At 55.5% G+C, this 25,594-nt stretch overlaps 2 protein-coding genes across 8 annotated transcripts in view; one reads left to right on the top strand and one right to left on the bottom strand.

The window, feature by feature from the left end:
- NCBP1 (nuclear cap binding protein subunit 1) overlaps positions 1-2,885 on the top strand; it is a 38,516-nt gene extending 35,631 nt beyond the window's left edge. The window contains exons 22-23 of the mRNA XM_061553935.1: positions 1,012-1,125; positions 2,076-2,885. Coding sequence (XP_061409919.1) covers positions 1,012-1,125; positions 2,076-2,189 — 228 coding nt within the window. The 3' untranslated portion in view covers positions 2,190-2,885. The remainder of the gene's footprint in view (positions 1-1,011; positions 1,126-2,075) is intronic.
- A 337-nt stretch (positions 2,886-3,222) lies between these two features.
- The window catches only part of XPA (XPA, DNA damage recognition and repair factor), a 37,672-nt gene continuing 15,300 nt past the window's right edge, over positions 3,223-25,594 (bottom strand). For 3 of the 7 annotated variants that reach the window (XM_061553940.1, XM_061553942.1, XM_061553938.1), the window contains exons 2-7: positions 13,571-13,845; positions 12,898-13,019; positions 11,745-11,850; positions 10,316-10,481; positions 8,384-8,501; positions 3,223-5,905 (exon numbers count right to left, since the gene is read on the bottom strand). In XM_061553940.1, the coding sequence (XP_061409924.1) occupies positions 5,751-5,905; positions 8,384-8,501; positions 10,316-10,481; positions 11,745-11,850; positions 12,898-13,019; positions 13,571-13,845 (942 nt within the window). In that variant the 3' untranslated portion in view covers positions 3,223-5,750. Of the gene's footprint in view, positions 5,906-8,271; positions 8,502-10,315; positions 10,482-11,744; positions 11,851-12,897; positions 13,020-13,570; positions 13,846-16,905; positions 17,001-18,787; positions 18,874-25,594 lie in introns of all 7 variants that reach the window. The other 4 variants (XM_061553937.1, XM_061553939.1, XM_061553936.1 and 1 more) reach the window with 3 other exon arrangements.

The following is a 25,594-nucleotide window of genomic DNA, read 5'->3' as shown; positions in this document are numbered from 1 at the left end:
AGGAATCTGATGAGTTATAGAACACTTTTTCACAGACATTTAGTAGGGGCAGGTAAGAACGTTGCAATATTCGAATTGGCACGTTCTGTTTACGCGACAACCCTTACTAATTGGCCGTGTCGGGTGATGGCGGGTTTAATGACACATTTATGTATTTACGCCATCTAACCCAAAACAACTGTATTATGGATATTGGTTGCGAAAGCCTAAGTGTTAAACTACGATATTCGTGTTGGGGTTTGTCATTAAATAACCAACACCTCAGCACTGACCCAAAGCAGAGGTCTCTGGTTTTGACATTAGCAGTCAGTCCCAGGAATCGCCATTGATCCAGCGAGTTCACGGGCTGAGGGATGAAGGTGCAGTGACACGAGTTCTCCTGCAAAGTGTTAGAGGGTGTAAAGTATAAGATGATAACTTGTGTGAGTGGCAGTGCGGCGACCCGTACGCTGAAACTGCACGGCCATAGTGCTCCAATTCAGAGACTGCAATTTCCAGTCTTTATTATTATGTCTGGAGCTGAGAGCTCCGACTGAATGGTGAACATTGCCTTGCAGCGCGTATTCCTGCGACCCTTGAGCCGACACGAGGCTGCTGTTGGCAGCATCGCGAGCTGCTGCTGCTGCTTCCTTGAATCAGCGCAATGTGCTGCCACTCGACTGTGGACAAATATCGTCTCCGGACCACGTCAGCGAGATTCATCGATGAAAATCATTTCATATGCTTACACTCTTCAACATTTAATCAAGGATGAGTGAAAGTGTCTACAAATTTTATGTAAATATATACAAATACAAATTTGAGAACTCGAGACGTGGATAGTATAGTTTGCAACATTGGCCTGGGTAAAGAATGTTAAAAATGGACAATACAGACGAGACGGCGTTGGTCTCTCCCGGTCTTCGTCGCTGGTTGGGGGATAATGTGCGGAGTGTCCCGCGGGGCGACTCCGTGCCAGCGTCTGCGCGTGCGCCGTTGACGCCGCCACCGCCGCTGTTTTTCTGCCCCCAGCGGTTCATCATGATCCTCACGGAGCACCTGGTGCGCTGCGAGACCAGCGGCACGGAGCGCAGGACGCCCTGGTACAAGAACTGCATCGAGCGCCTCCAGCAGATCTTCCTCCAGGTTTGTGGAGCGATGGCGACGCTCGCGCCTCGAGGCAAGAATCACCTGGGTCCCGTTGCCGATTCGGATGCCTTTTCTGCGTGGAGTTCGTATGTTCCCTACAGTTTCCTCCCACAGTCAAACAAATGACACGCAGTGTGACAGGCACGAGAGGTGTTTTTGGGTTGGATCGTGTAAATATTTACACGATCTAACCCCAAAAACCCCTCTTATGGATGATATTGGTCGCGAAAGCCTCGGTGTTAAACACAATGTAACAGATGTTGTCCAAAGATCGCAATGCAGAAACCTCACCTAGAAGTGACTGATTTGGGATTACTTTACTCAACTCGGACCCTCCAAAAGAGAGTCTCGATGCTCAGTGAGGCTCTCCCACGAATCGCACTGTCGGTGTCCAGGCAAAGTGACGCGTTTTTATTTTGGATCCTCGTTTGGCAGCAGCTCGTCGCGTCGCACGGCGACCCAGAATCATGGGGTTTGCTTGGAGGTCCTTCTCGGGCCAATGTCACTACCCTCAGGATTGCCGCCTCTTCAGCTGTGTGGACAAGTCGAGCTGTGTGGACAAGTCGAGCGGTTCACTCTGCTATTCTGGTTGAGGTCAAGTTTAGTACAATGAGCAGTGGTTTACAGCCTTGTGCAGTCATCGGTCACTAACGTGAGACCATCAGATCCTGCGCATAAGGACCCAGGTTCGGCCGGGCGGCTGACCCGGATTTAAACCTGGGATCTCGGCACTGCTGGCTCAGCGCGCACGACTTGAACGTGTACACGGCTGTGACGCGCACGGTCGTAACGTGCGCGTCGCAGCGCAATTGCTGTCGGTCGCCGCTGCCGAGCGACGGCAATTGCTCTCCCAGCGTTCACGCGTTGTTAGAGCGCTCCTGCAAGTGGTGGCCCAGCCCAGCGGGTCTTGTTCACGAGGGCTCTTGTCCGTGCCCACCTCTCCGCAGCACCAGCACACGATCCAGCTGTACATGGGGACCCTGGAGAACCTGCTGTTCACGAGCGAGCTGGATCCGCACATCCTGGCCATCTTCCAGCAGTTCTGCGCCCTCACGGCGTGACGGCCGTCCCTCCGTCGCCGTCGCCGCCGCCCCCCGCGGGAACACGGGGAACACGGGGAACGTGGGGAACACCGACGAGAGAATCCTCGCGCCGGCCTCGCCACCGCCGCTCGGCGAGGAAGCCGCGCCGCGCTTTTACACCCAAACCGTCGCAGCGGCATCTCCGCGTGTTCACCGGCGCTAAACATGCAACGAGTTGCTTGACGTTAGATTCGAGGTTTAGAAAACATTAGGAGGCCCTTTTTGTTGCGATGCTCTCAGTGTAGTCGCCACCACCACCCGGTTAGCTCATTGTCCCTTTGTGGATGTTGTTCGTCCTGTTCTGTTGGCATGGACGTGGATGTGAGCCCCCCGTAGACCTAACCGGGACGGTCTGGGATCTTGCCACAGAGGCAGATGTCACTAGCAGGGTGACGAGTTTGCAGATTATTTTATTAATTCATCTGGGTTTTTATGCTGTGGGCGACATGGTGTATTATCACGAGGAATTACATTAATTGAATGTCAAAGTGAAAAGACCGTTCTAAGTTGTTTTTCATGATTTCATTGATGAATGCGTGTCCCCCCAACAGTCGGGAGAGGCAATGTCGCTTGGACCGAGTTTGTGTCGTCGCCTTGGGCTCTGCTGCACGTTTTGTAAGCAGCATTGCCTGATTTCATTGTCTCGTTTTTTGGCAATAAAACCTCTGAAATTTTCTTCTGATCCGCCTTCTCCATTTCAGTGTTGCAATGACGGTGCTTGGTCTGATCTCTCAATGCCTCTTCTGCTGCTCAACATGTCAGCTCTCAATTCGCACCATCACTGCAGACATCATTGCCACTTGTTTATGGTTGGTCTGGATTGTTTCGCTCGGTCTTACTAATTCAATAACAATATCAGTTGCTCATGTTGTCTCGGCTGGATGTTATTTGTATCAATGATAAGACCACCCTCACACCCCAAAGTTAATAGATCTCCGCAGCAGGATACACTCAGAATGGAATGATTTGCAGAATGTACAGATAAATAAAACCATACAAGTCACACAGTCCCTTCTTCATCTCAGTGATTTAATCATGACCATGTCCACCAGTATCTCAGATTAACATTTAGCACGACACCTATAACAACACTGCAACATTCAAGGCGCAAGACGAGGGGGCATTTTCATATTTGTGACCACTGCCTGATGATGCTGGCTCCGTACCAGCGAGACATCTGTAGCCCCAATGGGTTAGCGTGGTGTAGGTTGCTCTCCGACCACCACCGGTGGTGCTGCTGAAGCAGTAATAACCTGCCATGTTTGTGCACGTGATAGCGTTATTAATTGGTTGTGAGGTGGAGGGTTTACTACACATTTGACTTTCGTGATCTGACACAAACATCAAGTAAGCCGATTAAACGCCCTCTTGGCCGACAACATCCACACGTGGTGTAGGCGAGATATCGGTGGCGAGTTTGTATGAAGTGGAGGTTGCAAGGCCCCCAAGTGGCCTTCAGTGAGATGGTTGAGGCCACCACGTGTGGTTTGGTGATGTAGGTACAGCAGCAAGGCCAGTTCTATCTTGATATTTACAGAAAGGCGATGGACATGGCCGTCCCTCCCCTCCAGTCAGCCAGCAAAACCTTGTTATCTAATGGCAGTCCAGTGTCGTGTGGTGTGATACAGCACGGGGCATGCGCTTGTGTCGTCGTGTCCGCGTGCAGCAGCGAGCACACAAGTTACGTGGACTCGCGTGCTCTGCTCTGCGTGCTCTGCTCTGCGTGCTCTGCCGCAGCGGCGTCCTCGGCTCGCGAGTGCCGAGGGCCTCCGCCAGCAGCGCTCCGATGGCCTCCGCACGAATCCACTCCTCCTTGGGGGGCCGCAGCTTAGCAACGCATTCGCCGCTTTCACACGCGGACACCCGCTCCGAACAGACCTGTTACAACCAAGGGCACGCCACACAACCACGACGACTGCCGGTCTTGCGCATTCCTATCAGTCTGTCGACTGCTGAGTAAACCACCCATGATCTAAACTGTAAAACTAAATTTTTTTATTTTATCAGATAAGGAGTCGTGACTCTGCTCTGCCTGAATTCATCATAGATATGTAAACACGATGTCCATTTTCAAACCAGTTCCTATCCACGATTACATAATCGTCGATCACCGCCTCGCGACCGCCTCGTGCGGCTGATTCTCCCACCACGCGAGTCCCGGCGTCGCGTCCATCCCAGCCGACGTTGAGGGCCCGTTGAGTCGAAGTCCCGGACGTGTTGACGGGCGTGGACGTCCGGCACGTGCAGCCGCAGCGTGACGGGCGCTGTGCGCCACCCGAGAGACGGCGTCTCGGCCCGGTGGCGGGCGGTGCAGAGCGGCTCGCCGGGCGAGGTTGGCGCGGCGTCTCCAGCCCACGAGGATCTCGCCAAAGGACGGGGGACAGATTATTTTCTATTCTCTGAGATCAACTCGTTTTTCCTCTCCCGGAGGGCCGTACACCGAGTGGGATGTTGGTCCCCACTCCCTTGTGAGGGAGTGTTTCTTGTACGCGCGTATTTGGACAATCTTCGACCTCCAGGTTCAGGGCATTCTGCACACACCGTCTGCTTACACCCTATTCTTCATCAACACTCGGCTTGGCTATCCCACAGGGCGAGCAGCCAAACGGAACCAGGCAGCATTCATTCACGAGCACGGCCCATTCACACGGCGGGGTCAACAACAATGTCTCCCAAGTGTACGAGTGAATGGTGGGTGAGCGAGTGGGTGAATGTGTGAATGGTGGGTGAGCGAGTGGGTGAATGTGTGAGTGGTGGGTGAGCGAGTGGGTGAGCGAGTGAATGTGCGGGTGAATGGTGAGCGAGTGGGTGAGCGAGTGGGTGAGCGAGTGGTGGGTGAGCGAGTGGTGGGTGAGCGAGTGGGTGAATGTGCGAGTGGTGGGTGAATGGGTGAGCGAGCGAGTGGGTGAATGTGCGAGGGGTTTGTTTGCCTCGCCCTCGCTGTGGGCCAAGTTGCCTGGCGGCCCCTCTGGGCGCTGTCTGGCGCGTGCCGCGTGCCGCCGTGTTGTTAGTTACGTGGCTCCCGCGAGGCGCCCATGGAGACCCACGCGTGCGCACGTGGAGACGCCGCCGGGCGCTCGCGACGGACCAACGCGGGGCAGCGTGGGGCGCACTGCCATCGAGAGGGCCTCCGGTAAAAACCACTCCACTGGGGCGGTGTTTATCAGACCACAATCACAACTTGCATCAAAATACACACTCTGTGCATCCTCGGGTAGGTAGTGTTTGGCATTAAAAGGCTGTTCATTGGAAAAAGCTAGCAGTTTAGTTTCCTTATAGCTCACCCTTGCGTGGCAAACCGCTCGACTCGTCTATAAAACATCCCTTGCTCCGCACGAGCTCCCAGCTCCACAGAGCCAAGCACCTTTTGCTTCACTTTATTATTGGACTGGAAAAATACCACTCCTCGTGTCCTCTCCCCGGTAGCTCCTCCACCGCTTCCCTCGGGTCTCGGTCCCTGATGCGACTCGGCTCCGGGGCCACGCCGGCGACAACCCCGGACCGCTCCCCCGGTCCACGAGCACCGGCGCGGCGCCGCTCTCACATCTTCTCGTAGGCGAGGCGGTGGCCGCACTGCACGCAAGTCCTGTGGTACGCGTCCTCGTCCGCTTCGTCGCGCTGCTCGGGGCCGTACTCGTGCACGTGGCCCGCGCTGGCCTTGCGGTATAGGCTGCTCCTCACCGCCATGCGCAGCTCTAGACCGAGAGACGTCGGCGGCGGGAGATTAGCGAGCAGGGTGTGAGCTTCACGAGCTGGTCGCCGCCTCGACGCGGGTCACGCAGGTCGAGGCAGCGGGGTGCGGGTCGTGCACAAACACGAATCCCGCGATGGAACACGACGGGTCGTTTTGCACGACGAGGCATCGGCACAAACAGCGCTTTGATTCGTCCACTTCGTTTCATCCTGAAAATTACTATCGGCGCATAAATTCACGAGCCGGTATAAATTTCCTTCATTCAAGTTGACGAGTGAGAGTATGACGTAGAACCTGCACGTACGTGGCCTTCGCCCACTGCAGGTGTGCAGTCACCACGACCCGACGATACCTGTGACACGTAAAGCGAGTGAACGTGGGCGGTGGGAGCCACATTGACGAGCTCGTGTCCACCGTGCCCACCGCTCCCACCGCTCCCACCGCTCCCACCGCTCCCACCGCTCCCACCGCGCCCACCGTGCCCACCCTGCCCACCCTGCCCACCCTGCCCCCCGTGCCCGCCCTGCCCACCCTGCCCGCCCTGCCCACCGTGCCCGCCCTGCCCACAGTGCCCGCCCTGCCCCCCGTGCCCGCCCTGCCCACCCTGCCCACCGTGCCCACCCTGCCCACCGTGCCCACCCTGCCCACCCTGCCCACCGTGCCCACCGTGCCCACCCTGCCCACCCTGCCCCCCGTGCCCACCCTGCCCACCCTGCCCACCCTGCCCACCCTGCCCACCCTGCCCACCCTGCCCCCCGTGCCCACCCTGCCCACCCTGCCCACCGTGCCCGCCCTGCCCGCCGTGCCCGCCCTGCCCGCCGTGCCCGCCCTGCCCGCCCTGCCCGCCCTGCCCCCCATGCCCGCCCTGCCCACCCTGCCCACCGTGCCCACCCTGCCCGCCCTGCCCCCCATGCCCGCCCTGCCCACCCTGCCCGCCCTGCCCACCCTGCCCGCCCTGCCCCCCATGCCCGCCCTGCCCACCCTGCCCACCGTGCCCACCCTGCCCACCGTGCCCACCCTGCCCACCGTGCCCACCCTGCCCACCCTGCCCACCCTGCCCCCCGTGCCCACCCTGCCCACAGTGCCCACCCTGCCCCCCGTGCCCACCCTGCCCGCCCTGCCCGCCCTGCCCCCCGTGCCCGCCCTGCCCACCCTGCCCACCGTGCCCACCCTGCCCACCGTGCCCACCCTGCCCGCCCTGCCCACCCTGCCCGCCCTGCCCCCCGTGCCCGCCCTGCCCACCGTGCCCACCCTGCCCACCGTGCCCACCCTGCCCACAGTGCCCACCCTGCCCACAGTGCCCACCCTGCCCACCCTGCCCACCGTGCCCACCCTGCCCACCGTGCCCACCCTGCCCACAGTGCCCACCCTGCCCCCCGTGCCCACCGTGCCCACCCTGCCCACAGTGCCCACCCTGCCCACCGTGCCCACCCTGCCCACCGCGCCCACCCTGCCCACAGCGCCCACCCTGCCCACAGCGCCCACCCTGCCCACCCTGCCCACCCTGCCCACAGTGCCCACCCTGCCCACCGTGCCCACCCTGCCCACAGTGCCCACCCTGCCCACCCTGCCCACCGTGCCCACCCTGCCCACCCTGCCCACCGCGCCCACCCTGCCCACCGCGCCCAGCCTACCCACAGCGCCCACCCTGCCCACCCTGCCCACCGTGCCCACCCTGCCCACCCTGCCCACAGTGCCCACCCTGCCCACCGTGCCCACCCTGCCCACCGTGCCCACCCTGCCCACAGTGCCCACCCTGCCCACCGTGCCCACCCTGCCCACCGCGCCCAGCCTACCCACAGCGCCCACCCTGCCCACCCTGCCCACCCTGCCCACCGCGCCCAGCCTACCCACAGCGCCCACCCTGCCCACCCTGCCCACCGTGCCCACCCTGCCCACCCTGCCCACAGTGCCCACCCTGCCCACCGTGCCCACCCTGCCCACCGTGCCCACCCTGCCCACAGTGCCCACCCTGCCCACCCTGCCCACCGCGCCCACCCTGCCCCCCGTGCCCGCCGTGGGCAGTGGGGGCTCAAAGGCGGCGCCGATTTGAGCGCAGAAAACAAAGTTCAGAAACTGCGCACGACGTTGCGGCGTTCGCCCTCAACCCGGCGCGCACTGCACCCGGCAGCGGGATGACGGTAACGCTCGCAAGGCATCGCAGAGGACTGCCCAGCCGTTGGCCAAGTGTCAGTCAACCGATTGTCTCTGTGCTGCCTCTCCCGTCCAACTCACGGGGACTCGCGCGTCTGCATAATAGAACAAACCACCGCTGTGAATAGGCAATGTGTCGGACGTTGAGACGGGTTGTCATATAAATGTTAAATAATGAAATGCGTGTCGCACAAACAGCTGTGCTTCCATCACCTGCGAAGCTCAAAGTCCCCTCCCTGCAGAGAGTACTCCGTCTCCCATTAACATCATCTGCTCCCGGTAGCGACGACAACGACGACGCCGGCCCACGGCAGCGCTCGCTCACCCTTGACCTTGTTGTTGAAGCGCTTCTGCTGCCGCCGGTCGCGGCCGCGGTGCCGCTGCTCGCGGGCCTCCTGCAGGGCCTCCTCGCCGCCCCACACGTCCAGGGCGCGCCGCTCCACCTGCAGCACCACCCACCGCCCGCTCATTAGCCAGCCAGGGACCTCTTGAGGGCAACTTGAAGTGCCGATTGATTCATGTAACGAAGACCTCAAGTGTGCGTTGGGCATCCGGAACGGGGTAGAATCACGACGCCACAAAGCGTTAGCACCACGTAGATGGCTTTGGCTGCCTATGTTTTTTTTGGGTAGGACCACGTAATAATCTGACAAACTCTGTTTTAAAGCCCTCCACTATTAGCCAAACAAATTAATTTGTTACGTTAGGGCACATTAAACGCTTCCACACGCGACACTTTATTTTGTTTGGCTATGCTGGGTGGTAGAGGGTCATACGATACACATTTTGGCCCAAACATTCCGTGACCCGAACCCAAACATCGGTCCTGAATAACCCGCGAGTAGTTTTGTGCTTTGGGGCGCGTCCCCCAGTAGGCGCCACGCCACACCACACCACACCACGCTACACCACGCCACACCACACCACGTCACGCCACACCACACCACGCCACACCACACCACGTCACACCACGCCACACCACGTGGTTGTGGAGGGACTAGCAGCTGCCTCAACAACGCCAGCAGCGCTGCGAGCGCAGCGTCTCGCGCTCGTTCAAATCGCGTCGGCCTCGGAGGAAGCCACGCGGCAGGCTCGGACACTCGGACATCGGGAGGTGGCGTGGGTGGAGCGAACCCGGTGGCTCACGGCTGGCAGTGTGGGAGTCACAGCTAGGCTAAGCCTGGGCGCAGGAAACAAACATTCGCCCTCTACTTATTTCACATGTACAGTGACATTTCATGGAGCAGAGGCGGCTGTGTGTTCGTGAAATTCCTTCTGCTATCTGTGTTTGAATCTAATGCGTATTTGAACGGGCTGATAAGTTCGTGTGGATTTAACAACATCGCTTCCCAGTGTTCACACAGAGAACGCCCTCAAATAACCCCCCGGGGCGTCCCCCCCAACCCCGCACAAACGCACGCCCCAGGTGAAGTTCTCTGCCCCAGGTGAAGTTCTATGCCCCAGGTGAAGTTCTCTACCCCAGGTGAAGTTCTCTGCCCCAGGTGAAGTTCTCTGCCCCAGGTGAAGTTCTCTGCCCCAGGTGAAGTTCTTTACCCCAGGTGAAGTTCTGTACCCCAGGTGAAGTTCTCTGCCCCAGGTGAAGTTCTCTACCCCAGGTGAAGTTCTCTGCCCCAGGTGAAGTTCTCTACCCCAGGTGAAGTTCTCTGCCCCAGGTGAAGTTCTCTGCCCCAGGTGAAGTTCTCTGCCCCAGGTGAAGTTCTTTACCCCAGGTGAAGTTCTGTACCCCAGGTGAAGTTCTCTGCCCCAGGTGAAGTTCTCTACCCCAGGTGAAGTTCTCTGCCCCAGGTGAAGCGCTGTACCCTGGCTCCATGTGTCAACTCAAACTGCCACTAACTACACAGAGTGTGCAGCATGAACAAAAAAAGATCTCTAATTTAATTTCTTATTTTTTTGTTGTACTAAATGTGGCTCATTCCAGGTGTCAGATGTGTTTGGCATGATTTTGACATGCAACGAACACTCTTTGCAGGGTTTGCAACCAGGATGCGATTGGAGGGACTTGGGAAGTCCTTCTGTCATGTCACATCCTGGGGCCGTGTTTTGGCACGAGGTGGTGCTCTGCTCACTGCAGCACTTTGTAATGGAAACCTCTTGGTGTCGTGACTTGGTGCTGAGATAGAAGAACCTCATGAGCTCCCACATCCACGCTCACGCACCGGCCACTCTCTCATTCACTCACTCACCACTCGCTCACTCGCTCACTCACTCACCATTCACCGCTCGCTCACTCACTCACCTGCAGGCGCAGGTAGAGCTTCATGTCTCCCCAGCGCGGGTTGTGCGGGTTCTTGCGCAGGACGAAGCGCAGCGCCGGCTCCCGCCCGTCCAGGTCGCAGTCTTTGAGCAGGAACTCCGTCTTGGCCTCCGTGCGCGACACCAGCTGGTGCTTGCCCTCGTTGTCCCTGCGATAGCGGAGGCAACGCGCGCAGCAGCGGCACAACAGCAGCAGCAGCACAGCAGCAGCCAGCAGCAGCAGCAGCAGCACAGCAGCAGCGGCACAACAGCAGCAGCAGCACAGCAGCAGCAGCACAACAGCAGCAGCACAGCAACAGCAGCAGCAGCAGCAGCGCACCGTGTGTGTGGGCACCACCTCCATGACCGTTGCGCCCGTAACCATTGACCCCCACCCACCGCGCCGTGTCAACTGCCGCGATTCGTGGTCACGATTCAGTGAGGGCGGTGGGCTACGTGCGGTGCCAAGAAAAGAAGTTCAAGAATCGACGATTCTCGGTTCCCTTCGTGGCGGCTCTCCCCCCGCTCGTGCTGATCTGTTCCGTGTCGACGCAGTTCCCCTCGTCCGTAAAGCATCTTGCGATGCGGTGGCGCTTAAACGCGATTTAAATTCAAATTCCCTCCATGGATATTTATTCCATTTGCCGAAAGGTAACGTTTGAATACATTTCAATATATCTCACGCGTACAATTCAATGCATAACTTTTAGACGGATGAATTGCTACATGTCTACTGCATGCCTCATCAAACACTCCCAGCTGCTGAAAGCAAAATACGTAAACGTAAGACACTCAATGAGCGTAGCGGTTACTGGGTGTGTCTGGGTATTCAGCCAGAAAGAGAGATTCCGACATCAGGGCCTGTGTGGAAGCGCACGCCTGCAACCCAGAACCCACAGCTGGGGTTGGCGGATCACACACGGATGGTCATCACGGATGGTCAACCTGTCTGTACAGACCTTGGAGCTTTATCTGTCACGCACACATATATATATTCTGCAGATACTACTACAACTACTACTACATGAGCAAACCAATAACAGATATATATTCTGCAGATACTACTACAACTACTACATGGCAAACCAAAAACAGAGGAGGAGGTTAAACATCCCAATGCAGGCCCCTGCAGCCTACAACAATCAATGAGACTTTACTGGATGGGCCATATAGTCGTAGTACTAATAATAAAATAATAATGACGAGACACGAGCTGACAGGGCCTCCACGGCACAGGACGATGCACAAGCGCCACCACCACCAACCACCGCACGCACCACACTGACGTGCGGCTTCCAGTGTGCGTGCGTGTGCATGCGTGCGTGTATGCGTGTGTATGTGTGCGCGTGGAGTGCATGTATGTGTGTGCGTGCGTGCGTGCGTGCGGCGCCTCGCTCAGCAATCATGGAGGGCCATGGGGGGGGTTTGCTCACCTGCACGCGTCGCACACGGCCAAGTCAAATGTGGCGCTCAGGTAGGAGTCCATGAAGCGTCGCTCGCACTCCCCGCACTGCAGGTAGTCCGCCTGCATCACGGGCGCTGCGGCGCAAAACCACCCCGCGGCACCGTTCACTCGCGGCCGACGCTTCTCTCCCCTCCCGAGCAAACTTGCCAGGAGCCTCCCACAAAAGAGTGTGCAGGCTCCGTTGAGGCTCTGCGGTGTAAACTAATGTAACAAATGAAACGAGGCTCTGTAAGAGTAGTCGTGAGTCACCGACGACTGCACCAAAACCCTCTCGTAATAAATAAACGTGCTTTTTTACTTAATTTTTCTGAATTCAGCTGAGGAATATTTGCCTGTTGCATCGCCACGTGACAAACGTCGTCTCCACAGGGCCGCGAAATCTCCCGCGCCGCGCCTGCGACGACGCACGCTAATATCCTCGACCCGCGTCGCCACCACCAAGAAGCTGGAGCGAGCGTGAACTACGCGAGCCCACTCTCGCTCGCACGCAGACGGCCCCGAGACCGTTCGACAGTTGCCCCCCACCCTGATGACGCTTCAGCGTACGGGAGGCGTTGGCCAGCTACGCTCACGCGCTCACTCCGTGCCCCGAGTGGGAAAACAGAGCAACCCTGGCAACACCGCAGAGAGACGCAGCTGCACGCCGGGCACCGTGGGAGACCGTTGGAGGGACGATTGGGAGAACGCAAACGCGTGCGGGCATGTGTGTGTGCGTGTGTGCGTGCGTGCGTGTGTGCGTGCGTGAGTGTGTGCGTGCGTGAGTGTGTGTGTGCGTGAGTGTGTGTGTGCGTGCGTGAGTGTGTGTGTGCGTGCGTGAGTGTGTGTGTGTGTGCATGCGCTTTGAGTGTGTGTATGTGGTGTAGCGGTTAGCGCGCTACCCTATGAACCTGGCCACCGGGTTCGATTCCCGCTCACGGCCACACCAGCAACGATTATCTGAACCGGTCCTGGGCCTCCCCTGGCGGCCGGGCGTGGTGTTGGCCACCCACCTCCTTGTGTGCCGTGCCGGCTTTCATAGGTGCTCGCTATTACAGCACTTGTCCCAACAGTCTGTTATGGCTATACGGGGGATCTTTGTCTTTGTGCGTATGCGCGTGCGTGCGTGTGTCCGTGCGCGCTACCTGGCGTGTGCACCACCCGGTGAGCCGCCGCCGCCGCCTCCTCATCGTCCGCCTCCTCCAGCAGGAAACCGCCGCCGGTGTCGACCGCACGGCCGGGCACCCGCAGCCTCGCAGCGCCCACCCTGCAGGGACACGCGTGTGCCACGTTCACACGCCGCGCGTGAGCGCGAGCCACAAACACGCGCAGTCATCGCGCTGTGCCACGAACCCACCGAGCCAAGTTCGATTCCCACTTCGCAACCAATAACGGCGACGGCAAATATCTCAACTAGTCCTGGGCCTCTCCTAGGTCGACTCAGCCTCAAATGAGTAGCTGATGCGATGTGTAAACATCAGCACTGGGGAGACAAAGGTGGCCGGGCGTGGTGTTGGCCACCCACCCCCTCGCTCACAGCATTTGTCCCAAAAGTCTGTTCAAAGCTATATGGGGGAACCTTTTTGTTTGTTGAATTGTAAGATCTACCGTGCAAGACAGGCTGAGCGGTACGTGACGTGTGACACGTGACGTGTGAGTGACACGTGCCGTGTGACACGTGACGAGTGACACGTGACGTGTGACACGTGGCGAGTGACACGTGACGAGTGACACGTGTGAGTGATACATGTGAGTGACACGTGCCGTGTGAGTGACACGTGCCGTGTGAGTGACACGTGCCGTATGAGTGACACGTACTGTGAGCGAGCGCTGGCCGAGGGGTAGGGCTGGCTGGCGGCGCGTGCTTGCCGCAGGAGCAGTGCTCGCTGGCGGTTGCGCTCGATCTGGGCTCTCACGGCCGCCGGGAGCGCTGCCGCCGGCTCCTCCGCGCTGCGCCCGGGCCCTGCCACCCCTGCACAGCCTCCCCCATCCTTCTCCTCCTCCTCCTGCTGCTGCTGCTGCTCCTCGCTCAGCTCCTCGCTCAGCTCTTTACTCAGCTCCTCACTTAGCTCCTCGCTCAACTCCTCGCCCATCTGGACACGCAGATGGAGGCAACGCCGCACCGTGTCAATAGCCCGGGCTGATGTCTGGACGGGACGCGTTCGTGGGTGGCGATCGAACACGGCTCGTATCAGAGCTGTCGTAAGCATTTTTAAAACTTACAAAACGATATTAATGCAATTATTTCTAATTATAATGCACCTCGAGGGGAGGTACAATTAACAAAAAACGCAACACTCTTGTCAATCACACTCTCTTAAAATAAAAATACATATAACCTGCGACACCTTTGGCCCTCAATGAGGTCGTTACATTTTTAGGAATGATTGGTGAAAGTGGTTTCCTTAAGCCCATTGATTTTCCTGGGTAAGGGCCAAGGCTGCGTGGGCCGTGTCTGAGAGTGCGTGGCGAGGAGTGCCTGGGCGGTGACACGGAGTCCACCCACACCATGAACGCTGTTGTATATGTTGGTTATCAAAATTTGTTATGTTGTATGCGTGCGTGGGTGAAATTATTATGTTGTATATGTGGGTTATGAGTATTCAGTGAAAATAATAATAATTAAATGAAATTTGGCCAAATGTGTAATTATCCGGAAATATGTTAATTTATGTAATTATGCACATTTTAATTATGCCAATTCGAGAGGTAATCGTATTAATTATGCGAGTGGGTGTAATTATGATAATGCAAGTCGTTATGATAACCAGACCCCGCCTCGGTGACGAGGGTGGGTTATCGATCGGAATAAGGCAATTAATCGTATGCAGTTATGCAGGTGTGGTGTAAGTATGCAAGATTAACTTAGATTAACTCGGCATCGTTGTCTAGGTTCGTCTCATTCTCGCTTTAACATTCCCAGAGTGTGTATTCGTGGTTATATTTAGGTCCCCGGTTCACCCCGTTATCGCTTTAACATTTACTGAGTATGTATTAGTGTGTTTATTAAGGTCACCAAGTTCAGATCTCAACGCAGAAGCAGATCTTATGCATAGATTTCAGGAAAGAATCACACAACCACTTCTGTATTGATCAATTTATTACTAATTCAACCTTAACTATGATATAGTATGCGAACTCTCAATCCCGGAACGTCAACACGGCATCAATACAGTATCATCAACGATTGTCTGATTTCACTTTGACAACGGCACATGGATCCCGCATAACGCGATGGTTGTTAGTGAGAGAGAGAGTCGTTAAAATACGCAAATACTATGCTAAGAAAACCTTAACGTTAATGAATGATTATACTCAATATTGTTCACGCAGTACCGCACTCCTTATTGATCATACGCAACCCTTATCACGTTGTTAGCACCTTGGGTCACGGGACAGTTGAATATTCTGTAGAGGATGCGAGTACGTGCGGCGATTATGACTGAGAGATACTTGAAAGATTATACGGCGATAAAAAAACACAATCAAAAACAGTTATTATTCTTAAAGGCACCAATCTCAACAGATACATCGGCAGGTTATCTGACAACAGAACGGCTCGGAGTAAGGGCCTGCGACGGTGCTCCTTTTCCGAAGATCGTTATCTTATACCAAGTTTACTAATTGGGGACCAGATCACCTGATAAGGATCCGGTGGGCCACCACTCCCCACGTGAGCGTGGCTCGGCGGAAGGAGGTGCCAAGAATCAGTTCGTATTGATGGATCTGTTGGGAATTTATGCGATTAAGAGTACAGCCCACTAAATATTAAAGATAAAAATTACGAATACTCTTAGAAACGACGGATGGCCATCACTCGGTCTCGTTGTGATGCCTTCCCAGCCACGGATGGCTTATGGGTTCGAGTGTGTTTGAGTGGTAAGAGTTGTCTTGAATAGTCAGTGTTCGGAGTCGATTCGCAGTTCGCCGTGCTCTTAATTTCCTTCCCTCTTCAACCTTATATCGACTATTCGCTCCTGTCTGGGTGCGATTCAATTTTGACTTAGGAAGGTTCTGATTGTCATATGCTTCGGGTCGAGTTGTATAGAAAGTATTAAAGTATGGAAATAACATTTCATATTGACTTAATGATGGTGATGGTTCAGTAGGCGTAACTTGTGGCCTGGTTTAATTGGAGTGGGTGTGAATATCAATAACTTTAGCCTACCCTGTTGTTAAATTCCGACTTTAACGTGACTTTAATAGCAATACAGAATAATTGAGCTTTTTGTCTTAACTAGGCGAACGCGAACTTCTGGTGACCCCCGCAGCCTTGTTGTTCAGCTGGGTCTGCATCCTTGAGAGATATACAACACTCTTATTCTCGTCTCACTGTGGCCATCCAACCTTCTGCTCTGGGAGTGTTATTCTTAATTTCAGGTCCAAGGCCCCCTCACGTTCAGACGTGCAGGGTTGTTTAAATCAGCTCCCTCCCCTGTGCACACAGCCTTGAGCTGACCCACTTTTATCTTTGCTCCCTCAGCTGCAGGAGGACAAGGCGTACTTCTACCTCCCCCCTGTGTGCACGTGTTCCAACTAGCTCGGAATCCCTAAACACACAATCAGTGATGATTCCTGGCTTTCTGTGGTTGTGATTTAGACAAAGGCGCCTCTGCTTTCTTCCATTGCCTTTGAGTCGACACTGCCCTATTATTTGCCCATGTGCTGAGGTCATAGAATTCGTTTTGACTTCAGTAATATTAACATTCAGTATTGGATTAGCAAATGGGCAATGGTTCATTGATGTAGCTCGCAGCCTGGTCTCCAATTTGAGCGAGCGCGAGGATCGATAATTTAGCCTACTCTGTTGTTGAATTTCGAATTTTGACGTTACTTTAAAACCATGCAGGATGGTTGGGCTTTTTGCCTTAACTATGTCTGGCTGACACTCCCACTGTCTCTGCCGCCTGCACGGGTGACATGTGCCCGTTCATCAGGCCTTATCTTTCCTTGAAGCAAGGTTGCAAATTCTGCCATCCTAGCCCTCCTCCAGTTCATTACTTAACAACACCTGGTGTTTTGCAGTTTGCTGCGCTTTGGTGTGTTTCATTCATTAAAAAAAACAAGTAAAAAGATAATATATAAAAATATCATCAAATATTATTAATCTCAATTTTGGAAGAAGGGTTAGTATACAACAACGCGCCACGCACCCTTCCTCGCTTGTCATCCCTGCTGTGGGCGGGGGGAGGGTTGACGGATCGGCTCATTCGAGATCCAAACATCGCACCTCCCGGCTTCGACATGGCTCCAAGACACCGGTGTAAGCAGAGATCGCATCAGAACATCAGCAGGCCGACGCGCACATCTCGTCGATGAATGGAAAAGTAAAGTCACAAGCCACGGTGGTGCGACTGTGGCCTTGCGACCCAAACTATGGAGTCACGCAGTAAACCCATTGTGGTCTGCGCTCCTTGCATGGAGGAGCAACGGCAGAAACGACGACACGAACTCTCTCCAGAAACCCTCTCGTCGAGGCCAAAAGCAGACCCGACACAGGCATCGAGCGAGTGAACAACGCATACCTGTCAACCCTTATCGGTGCCCTACCTTACTACGCACCAACTCAGACCGTATTGGTCATCACATGTCCCTTATAAACATCAACGTTCATCCTACAAAGTCCCATCACAAGGGAGAAACACAAACAAATAGACACAAATTATAGTTTTTTGCCCGTATTGAAACGGCTGTACGCCGTATGGGCCTGAAAACTCAATTCCCCTGTACAAGAATGTGGGGTGAACCGTGTGGGTTGACAGCTGTGAACAACGTATCATCATCATCATCGCTGCTGCTGCTATCGTGCTCGAGAAGAGAGAAGCGTCCTTGCGATATTTTAAATGTGACATGAAGAACGGCCGTGACCAATGGAGTCTCTCTGCGTCGTCGTTGTCGTCACCTCTCCCTGATACATCGCAAGATACATTTTAGCTAAACAAGCCGAGATATTTTCACAGATCAAAACGTGAATATTATTATGATCACATTTTATTGTTATCTACAAATGCACTGACGGCGTAGTTCTGTGAACCCCCCCGAGGCTGCTGGGCTGAGGTCGCCAGGAGATGGCAGCCCAGCAGATCTGTCCATAAAGTGGCCTGCCAGCACGTCCGAGTGGTACCCCCTTGTACGCATCGTGGGCTCCTCTAGGCAGCCTGTTGTCCTTCAAACACGCAAACTACTCCCTGCCGAACATTCCCAAGGCAGGACCGACTTGACGGAGTTGTGAGTCTCAGCGGGGCTTGCTGGATACACAGCGCTGTGCCCGTTCATATTCAGCATCGAGCGATCCACTCATTCGCAAATCGACCGTCACCATTTGTTGTTGTCATATTTCAAAGATCGATTATTTTAATTACATTGTTAATGTAACGCCTCTAGTGCCTGCAGGGGCTACAAACTGCATACAGACAACAATAATAATTCCCTACCAACACGATGCCACGCGTGTATCGTGAGTGTAAACATCTGTTTTAATAGCTAAATTGATGAATCGATACATCGTTACATGCCTAAGTATTGTTATTATTATTGTCGTGAAAAATTTGGCTAAATCACTCTGCCAAAACCCGTTTAATAGCAGAAGACTTGAATGGCTGTCAGTCAAGGGACAGCTTGACGATCCTGTCCATCGGCTGCTGCAGAGGCTGCCTGACGTCGCTCACAGATTCACTGCCCCGGCTGCCGTGGCCGCGTGGAGCATCGGAGCCCGACAAGGACAACCAACGGTGGCTCGTGCCGACCGACGGTGGCTCGTGTCAATCAGCGGGAGCTCTACCCAATCAACTACCGTGACGCAGGCAATCACGGCAATCGCAGCGGCCACTGTTCAGTGGGACAGTTTCCAGGCATCCAGCCAGCGCATGCAGATTCTGCCGAACGTGAAAGCTGCATTCAACACGGAGCGAGCAGCAGGGAGCTTCCAATCACAAAGAGCGGCCCCCGCCGTCGCCCCTCGCAGAGACACCCCCCTGGGCTGAAGGGACAAAGTGCGGTCAGTGAACATCGATGAAGGTTGGGTGTGAAAATCACCATGGGAGAGACAAAGGTGGAAGAGCGCGCTGGTCGTAGCACACCGCCGTACCGACATTCACAGGCATCCTCCAGTCGCCGCGACACTGGTGAGAGGTCAAAACAAAGACGCAGGCAACAGCGGTGAATTGCAAAGGAATGAAAGTGTACGTTTTAAATGGACACTGAATAAACAAAATAAATGCACTGCACCACAGTCGTGGCTAGTGTTGGGACAAATACTCACGAGGAGATGAGTTAGCTCACGATTTAGTCGAAACATTATACAGCACAACGACGGACGTCTTAGGCCATATTCATGAGTTTAATAACTCGGCCATTCTCGGGCTTCGTGCCACACGCAGGCGCAGTGCCAACAGAGGGCCCTGGCCAGAACCGCCCCACCGGCGACCAGCCGAGAGGCAACGAGAACAGAACGCGCGTCACACGAACTGTGCGGGATTTCACAACCTTCTGCTGACTGCAGACAAAGGTGGAATGTCAAATTTCACCGGCAAACTGCCAGTTTACTCTGCTGCTCCCCCGACTGAATGCTCCCCGATTAAATAAACCCGGTGCACTTACAATGCACACCACCACCACCCTCGCTGCCTGACACCACTGCGGTGCCACTGCGTGGCACGCACCATGTACCTTGAAGCACGTCAGGTAACACCGCGTACGCCGATGAGCAAATATTGCGACGTGTTTGACGACAACTTCAACGCTCGGCAGATGATGCATACAAACGCATTCATTACAAAATTGATTCGTGACAAAAATGATCCATGTATCTCTTGTATGAATCACAAAACGCATTCATGCGACGTCATGTGAATGATATAACAGCGCTGGTCGCGTGTTGACACGTGTAGACACGCCACGTGGCGTGCAACGTGGCCAGGCAGCAACAACTCTTACACAAACGGTGGCTACGATCCGCCACGATGGGCAGTCCACGCTTGAGCGCAGTTGCCCAAGCCCAGGGAGACAGATGCTGCTCATCTTATCAGTCAACATGTGCGGGTGAGATAAGGTGACGGCAAAAAACCGAATTCCTGCGATGCAATACAGCAAAGTGAAGAGAGTCCCCGAACTCCCAGAATGCACCACCAGCAGTAGCAGCAGAAAACGAGAGCTCAGGATCAAGGCACAGCTCTGCTCCTTGCAGAGCCAGTGGTGGAAATTCCACATTCCTATGGTGGAGGTGAGCCTATCCATACGTCATCCACTGTTGCCCTCCCCACAAAGTGGTAGATATTTTAATCGATACTAGAAAATGATGGGCTGAGTCAACCTCCAACCAATTTTTTTTTATCGAACTCTTTACACAACATTTTTATAAATGTAAAATGTGATATACTGTACATGTGTACCAAATTCACCTATTGGTGCTATTTTGGTTTAAAAAAATACATTAAATGGGAATGACCCAGGTACTTGTGGACCAATGTTTTTCACATTCTTCCATTTATTACACGGAAAATGCCTGACATGAGAAAAGATGGCAGCACCCTTGCACAACTGCACATTTGAAGAACAGTTGGGATATTAATTTGAGTCTTGTTAGGTAGTCATCATCATCACGATCCATGGGCAGATCGCCCCTAGGGTGTCCACCACTGCGCATGTCGTCATTTGTTTCCACTTTACTCCGTCTCGTGCCAATATGCTCAAGTGGTCAAGGCAATTCAAATGTAGCAGAGAGTGAAGCTGCAAGCGATGTGGCGCCAACTGCAATGCGCGTGGGCACGTCTCAACACGGGTGGAGCGGCTGCAACCGAGACGCGAGCGTTGACGGCGATGACGACAGCAGGCGGCATGTGGCGGCTTGCAGAGCTCTGGCCAACGTCGTTCGTGTTGAGAGGTTCACGTTGGAAGAGGGGCGATGAGGAATTCGGCGTGAAATGTACGAGCGGTCACAGGGTTAAGCGTGGGAACAGTTATTTCAAGAATCCATAACAAGCTGCAGTTTAAGACGTGTGCACGGTGGGTGCCAATAATGTTAACGCGAGACCGCGGAGCGGACGGGAGTAGTTGTGTTTGTCGTGCTTATCGGCCGGCTTCCGACATGAAAGCAATGCGGTTTTCTCTCTCGCCTCGTCACCATGAATGAAACTTGAATCCATCATCATCGTCATCGTCATGAGCTGAAACGTGAATGCCAGGGTAACTTAATGGAAAACTCGACAGGTTAACACCACAGGTTCTCCATAAAGAAAGCAACTCAAGTCCTAAACTTGCCAGACAGGTAATGATGACAACACCAGTTGCTTCCTGTTGCGACTTGTTGGACAACAACGGAAGCCCGACATTCACCCCCAAGGCTGTGTGTCAGATGTTGATGGCTCGTGCATCGCCTTTAAAACATATACACATCTATCTGATGTGTTGCCAAACTACGCGTCTGACGCATTAGACAAATACACAACTGAAAAGTGTAAAAACATATCGTGCACACGGCATGAAAGGAAGTTGAGTTTCAAGTTGATTTTGTTGAAGCAGATGATGACTCACGAGGCCAGGATAAGTTTAACTCTACGAGTGACCCGGGTCACCAAAATGACGAAAGCAACAACATCAAAAAACAAAGTACAGCGATGAAGCAAACAGCAAATCAGAGGGGAAAACGAGCAAATAGAGATCAGAGTAAAACACAACCAGATGGTGGATATCACTGGAGCCGAGCAGCTGCCAAGAACAGCTGTCGCGGATATGAGACACGCGTGTCCCAGCGCCCCGTGTGAGACACGCGTGTCCCAGGGCCCCGTGTGTGACACGCGTGCCCCAGGGCCCCGTGTGTGACACGCGTGTCCCAGGGCCCCGTGTGAGACACGCGTGTCCCAGCGCCCCGTGTGAGACACGCGTGCCCCAGGGCCCCGTGTGAGACACGCGTGTCCCAGGGCCCCGTGTGTGACACGCGTGTCCCAGGGCCCCGTGTGAGACACGCGTGCCCCAGGGCCCCGTGTGTGACACGCGTGTCCCAGGGCCCCGTGTGTGACACGCGTGTCCCAGGGCCCCGTGTGTGACACGCGTGCCCCAGGGCCCCGTGTGTGACACGCGTGTCCCAGGGCCCCGTGTGTGACACGCGTGTCCCAGGGCCCCGTGTGTGACACGCGTGCCCCAGGGCCCCGTGTGTGACACGCGTGCCCCAGGGCCCCGTGTGAGACACGCGTGCCCCAGGGCCCCGTGTGTGACACGCGTGCCCCAGGGCCCCGTGTGTGACACGCGTGCCCCAGGGCCCCGTGTGTGACACGCGTGTCCCAGCGCCCCGTGTGGGACACGCGTGCCCCAGGGCCCCGTGTGTGACACGCGTGTCCCAGGGCCCCGTGTGTGACACGCGTGTCCCAGGGCCCCGTGTGTGACACGCGTGTCCCAGGGCCCCGTGTGTGACACGCGTGCCCCAGCGCCCCGTGTGGGACACGCGTGCCCCAGGGCCCCGTGTGTGACACGCGTGTCCCAGGGCCCCGTGTGTGACACGCGTGCCCCAGCGCCCCGTGTGTGACACGCGTGCCCCAGGGCCCCGTGTGGGACACGCGTGTCCCAGCGCCCCGTGTGTGACACGCGTGTCCCAGCGCCCCGTGTGTGTTTTCCACTTCCCTGCGCTATGTTTGCGTTGTTTGTGGAAAAATACAAAAATGTTTTTTTGGTCAAAACAGTAAAAAAAACCCTGACTCGTGTCCAAATGTAAGTTTGTTGAAAACAAAACGATTGCTTCCCTTACCTCCACCCCCATGTGTGAGAGGATGCGGAGGAGAGCTGATGGGGAGATGTACGAGAGGGGAGGCCCCGGAGGGTCGCTGGCCATGGGACCACCTGCCGGCGTCGGTGCTGTTTCTGGGCCGGAACTGGGCCAGTTGATCCTGGCTCCTTGTGGCCATGGGAATGGGCCTCCGCGTTGATATGACACTGCCCAGGCACTTCTACTCAGAGACCACTGGCTGAGTATATTATGTGGAGAGGCAGCTGTATGAAGGAGACACGTCTGTTGATCTATTTTGCAACTCGGAGATGAGTTCAGTCCAGCTGGTTCACAATTCGTATTTTCGTTATGTCGGTGACCCAAGTCACTCTTGCAAATGAGACTCCTTTATCCTGGTCTCTTGAGTTATCACCTGGTTCAACTTGAACTTGATGCAAGACCGTGCAATCTGCCATACACAGCCACAAGGGAAACTTGGGGCTGCATCTTGGGTCTTTGAAGGCCACATTTCTCATCATTCTCAACACGAAATAATCACAATTACCGCCATCAAGTCTCCTGGTTTACTGAACATCGATCTCCTTCAGAGAGGGAGAGAGCAGTCAAATCGGTGTGTTTACACGCAGCAGACGAGGGACACGAGGGGTCATGACGAGAGCTTATCTTTCATGGTCACCAGAACACTCGGCCACGATTGCATAAGTGCGGAGACCGCACAAATTACGTCAGCTCTGTGCGGCCTCCTCACTGGGGCACAGTGCACAGATGGTGCGCCGCGTTCATGTTTTCTAGGGTGCTGGGCGACTGCGACGTCGTGTAAAGCGATCCTCGCCGCAGCAGGCCTCAACGTGCGGCCTCTGGTCTGAGCCAGCTGCGTGCAGAAAAGGCCGCGCAAAACCGAGCCCCGCGGATGCAATTCACGTTGAATACCGCGACGTAATACCGCCCGTAAAAGGAGTCGTGACAGATAGGATTCCTATCATCTTGATGTTCCACGGACAGGAGAAGATTAGATTGGTTTGGCCATCACGTGCGCAAGATAGTTCACGCGGCACGGAGCGAGGCATCGTGAGTCGATTATTATTCAAATAGTTTCAACTTTGAATGTTGCGCGCAATGCGTCACCGGCTGTAAAACTCGATTACGTCCGATTCGTATATGTTGCGAATGTGATTTGTGTACGACGGGACCACTGAGCGGCCACGAGGTTCTGCGTGCGCAATGGCACGACAAACACCGATGATCCCTTCTCGAGTCAAAGCGTGACCCTGAATCCTGGTAATTCATTGACTGGCGGCTGGTGAATCATTACAATGGCAGCAACAGCCGGCGTGCAACACAGCGGCACGGACAGCTCCACGTGGACGACGCCACGAGAGCACGGGCTCGTCGCCCTCTCTGCTTCGGAGCCAGTGGTGGACTGAGGGGTCAGTGGTGGACACGGCACGTGACCGAGGGGCCAGTGGTGGACACGGCACGTGACCGAGGGGCCAGTGGTGGACACGGCACGTGACCGAGGAGGGGGTCAGTGGTTACCGAGGCCGCCAGATGGCTTAGCGGTTGAACGAGCGGTTCGCAAGCGGAAGGTTGCGAGTTCAATATCCTGGTTGGGCAGTTTGACTCGGCCCATCGTCGTCGTCATTCCTCGGAGTCGAAGAAATCAGGAACCACGTGTCCGTCAAGAGTGGTCGTCCCTGCCATAGGAATGGGAAATTCCAACGACTGCCTCTGCAGCGCTGCAAACAGGAGATGAGCATCACCGCACCGCTCACTGTAGCCACGGGAAATGACTTTCACTGTTGACTCTTTCACGAACAACAACTCCTAACAAGGGTTACACGACAGATAATAGGAAGGCAAAACTGTTGTCTTTGTCCTGCTGTATTATGTTGGACAGGGCACCACGCCAGCTCCGCCTGGTCCACAAGCCCCTTTTTTACCACCTTCCAGCGACGACACGGACGCCTGCGTGCCGCCGCCGCCGCCACGGCGATGCCCATGGGCACGCAGCCCGCGAGGTGTCTCCGACACGCTGCAGGCAGCCGGCCTCTCGCGCTCCCAGCACGAGCGGCGCAGTCGCCGACGTTTCTGAGCCGTGGCTGGCGAGCGGGAGCAGCTCGAAGAGGCGACATTTGCCTCAAAAGCCGCGCGACGTCGCGTGGACGTTTCTCATTCCATTCGCTAACGGGCGCAGCAGCAGCGGAGCGGGCCGCACGTCACGTGCTGGCACGGAAAGCTGCAACACGCTCGGGGTTATTTGCGTTTGCAAAAGGAGCGCTGTTCAACGCACGGCGTTAGCCCTGCGCTCGTTGTGAATGACACGCAGCCACTGCGCGGAGCCCCGATGTTCACGCACCGTCAAACAAATAGCCGTCGCTCAAACGTCAACGCTCTCATTTATGGAATGCACTTTTGTGCAACCCATGCTGTTCATTCTACCGGTCCCCGAGGGACCACAATCCTCTGGCGTGGAACCGCTGCGTACAAATTAAAATTTGATCCCCGAGTAAATTAAGTGCAGGTTATTGGTGCATGTGTTGCCTCGGGGATATCTGACACAGCCTCCCCGAAGCTGGGAGACGCGTCGGGCCACATATGGTTCCAGTTTCAAGTCGCCATGTAGGTGGTGGTCCTTTCGGGCAACATCGATTTGGGGCGAGCGTAATCGAGGGCCCGCTGCTTGCGTAACACAAACCGCAGTGTGTCGTGGCGTGTCGTGGCGTGCGAGCAGATTGATGAACAAGACTAGCAATAGGCAAACCCTGAAGATCGCATTCGCAAAGCAGTTAGTTATCAAGGGAAGCCTCAGAAGCCGCTCGTCAACAAGGTCCTTGCTCCAAACGTTTGGCCAATTCCACAACAAATGTTTTTGCATGTGGGAGTCATCTGCCCAGCAGAGAAAAGTGGAATGTCCTGGCTCCGGTTCGTGACGTTTATGACAATCCCGGGTTGACCCACTCACTATTCGCCGTGTGGACTCAATCCCCCCCCCCCCCCCCCAGTGCCGATGGTCTCAGTGGCACGGCCTGCGTCCCGTGCGGTGACGGCGGGGGGTGAACGTGGCCTGGCCCAGGGGGACTCGCTGGCGGGGGGGGGGTTATTGACGCGTTCTCGCTTCTCGAGAC

The sequence above is a fragment of the Lethenteron reissneri genome, chromosome 18, assembly GCF_015708825.2.
Source record: "Lethenteron reissneri isolate LAM-NWPU_2019-01 chromosome 18, ASM1570882v1, whole genome shotgun sequence".
Taxonomy (NCBI): Eukaryota; Metazoa; Chordata; class Hyperoartia; order Petromyzontiformes; family Petromyzontidae; genus Lethenteron; species Lethenteron reissneri.
This window is presented reverse-complemented; position numbering and strand designations above follow the sequence as displayed.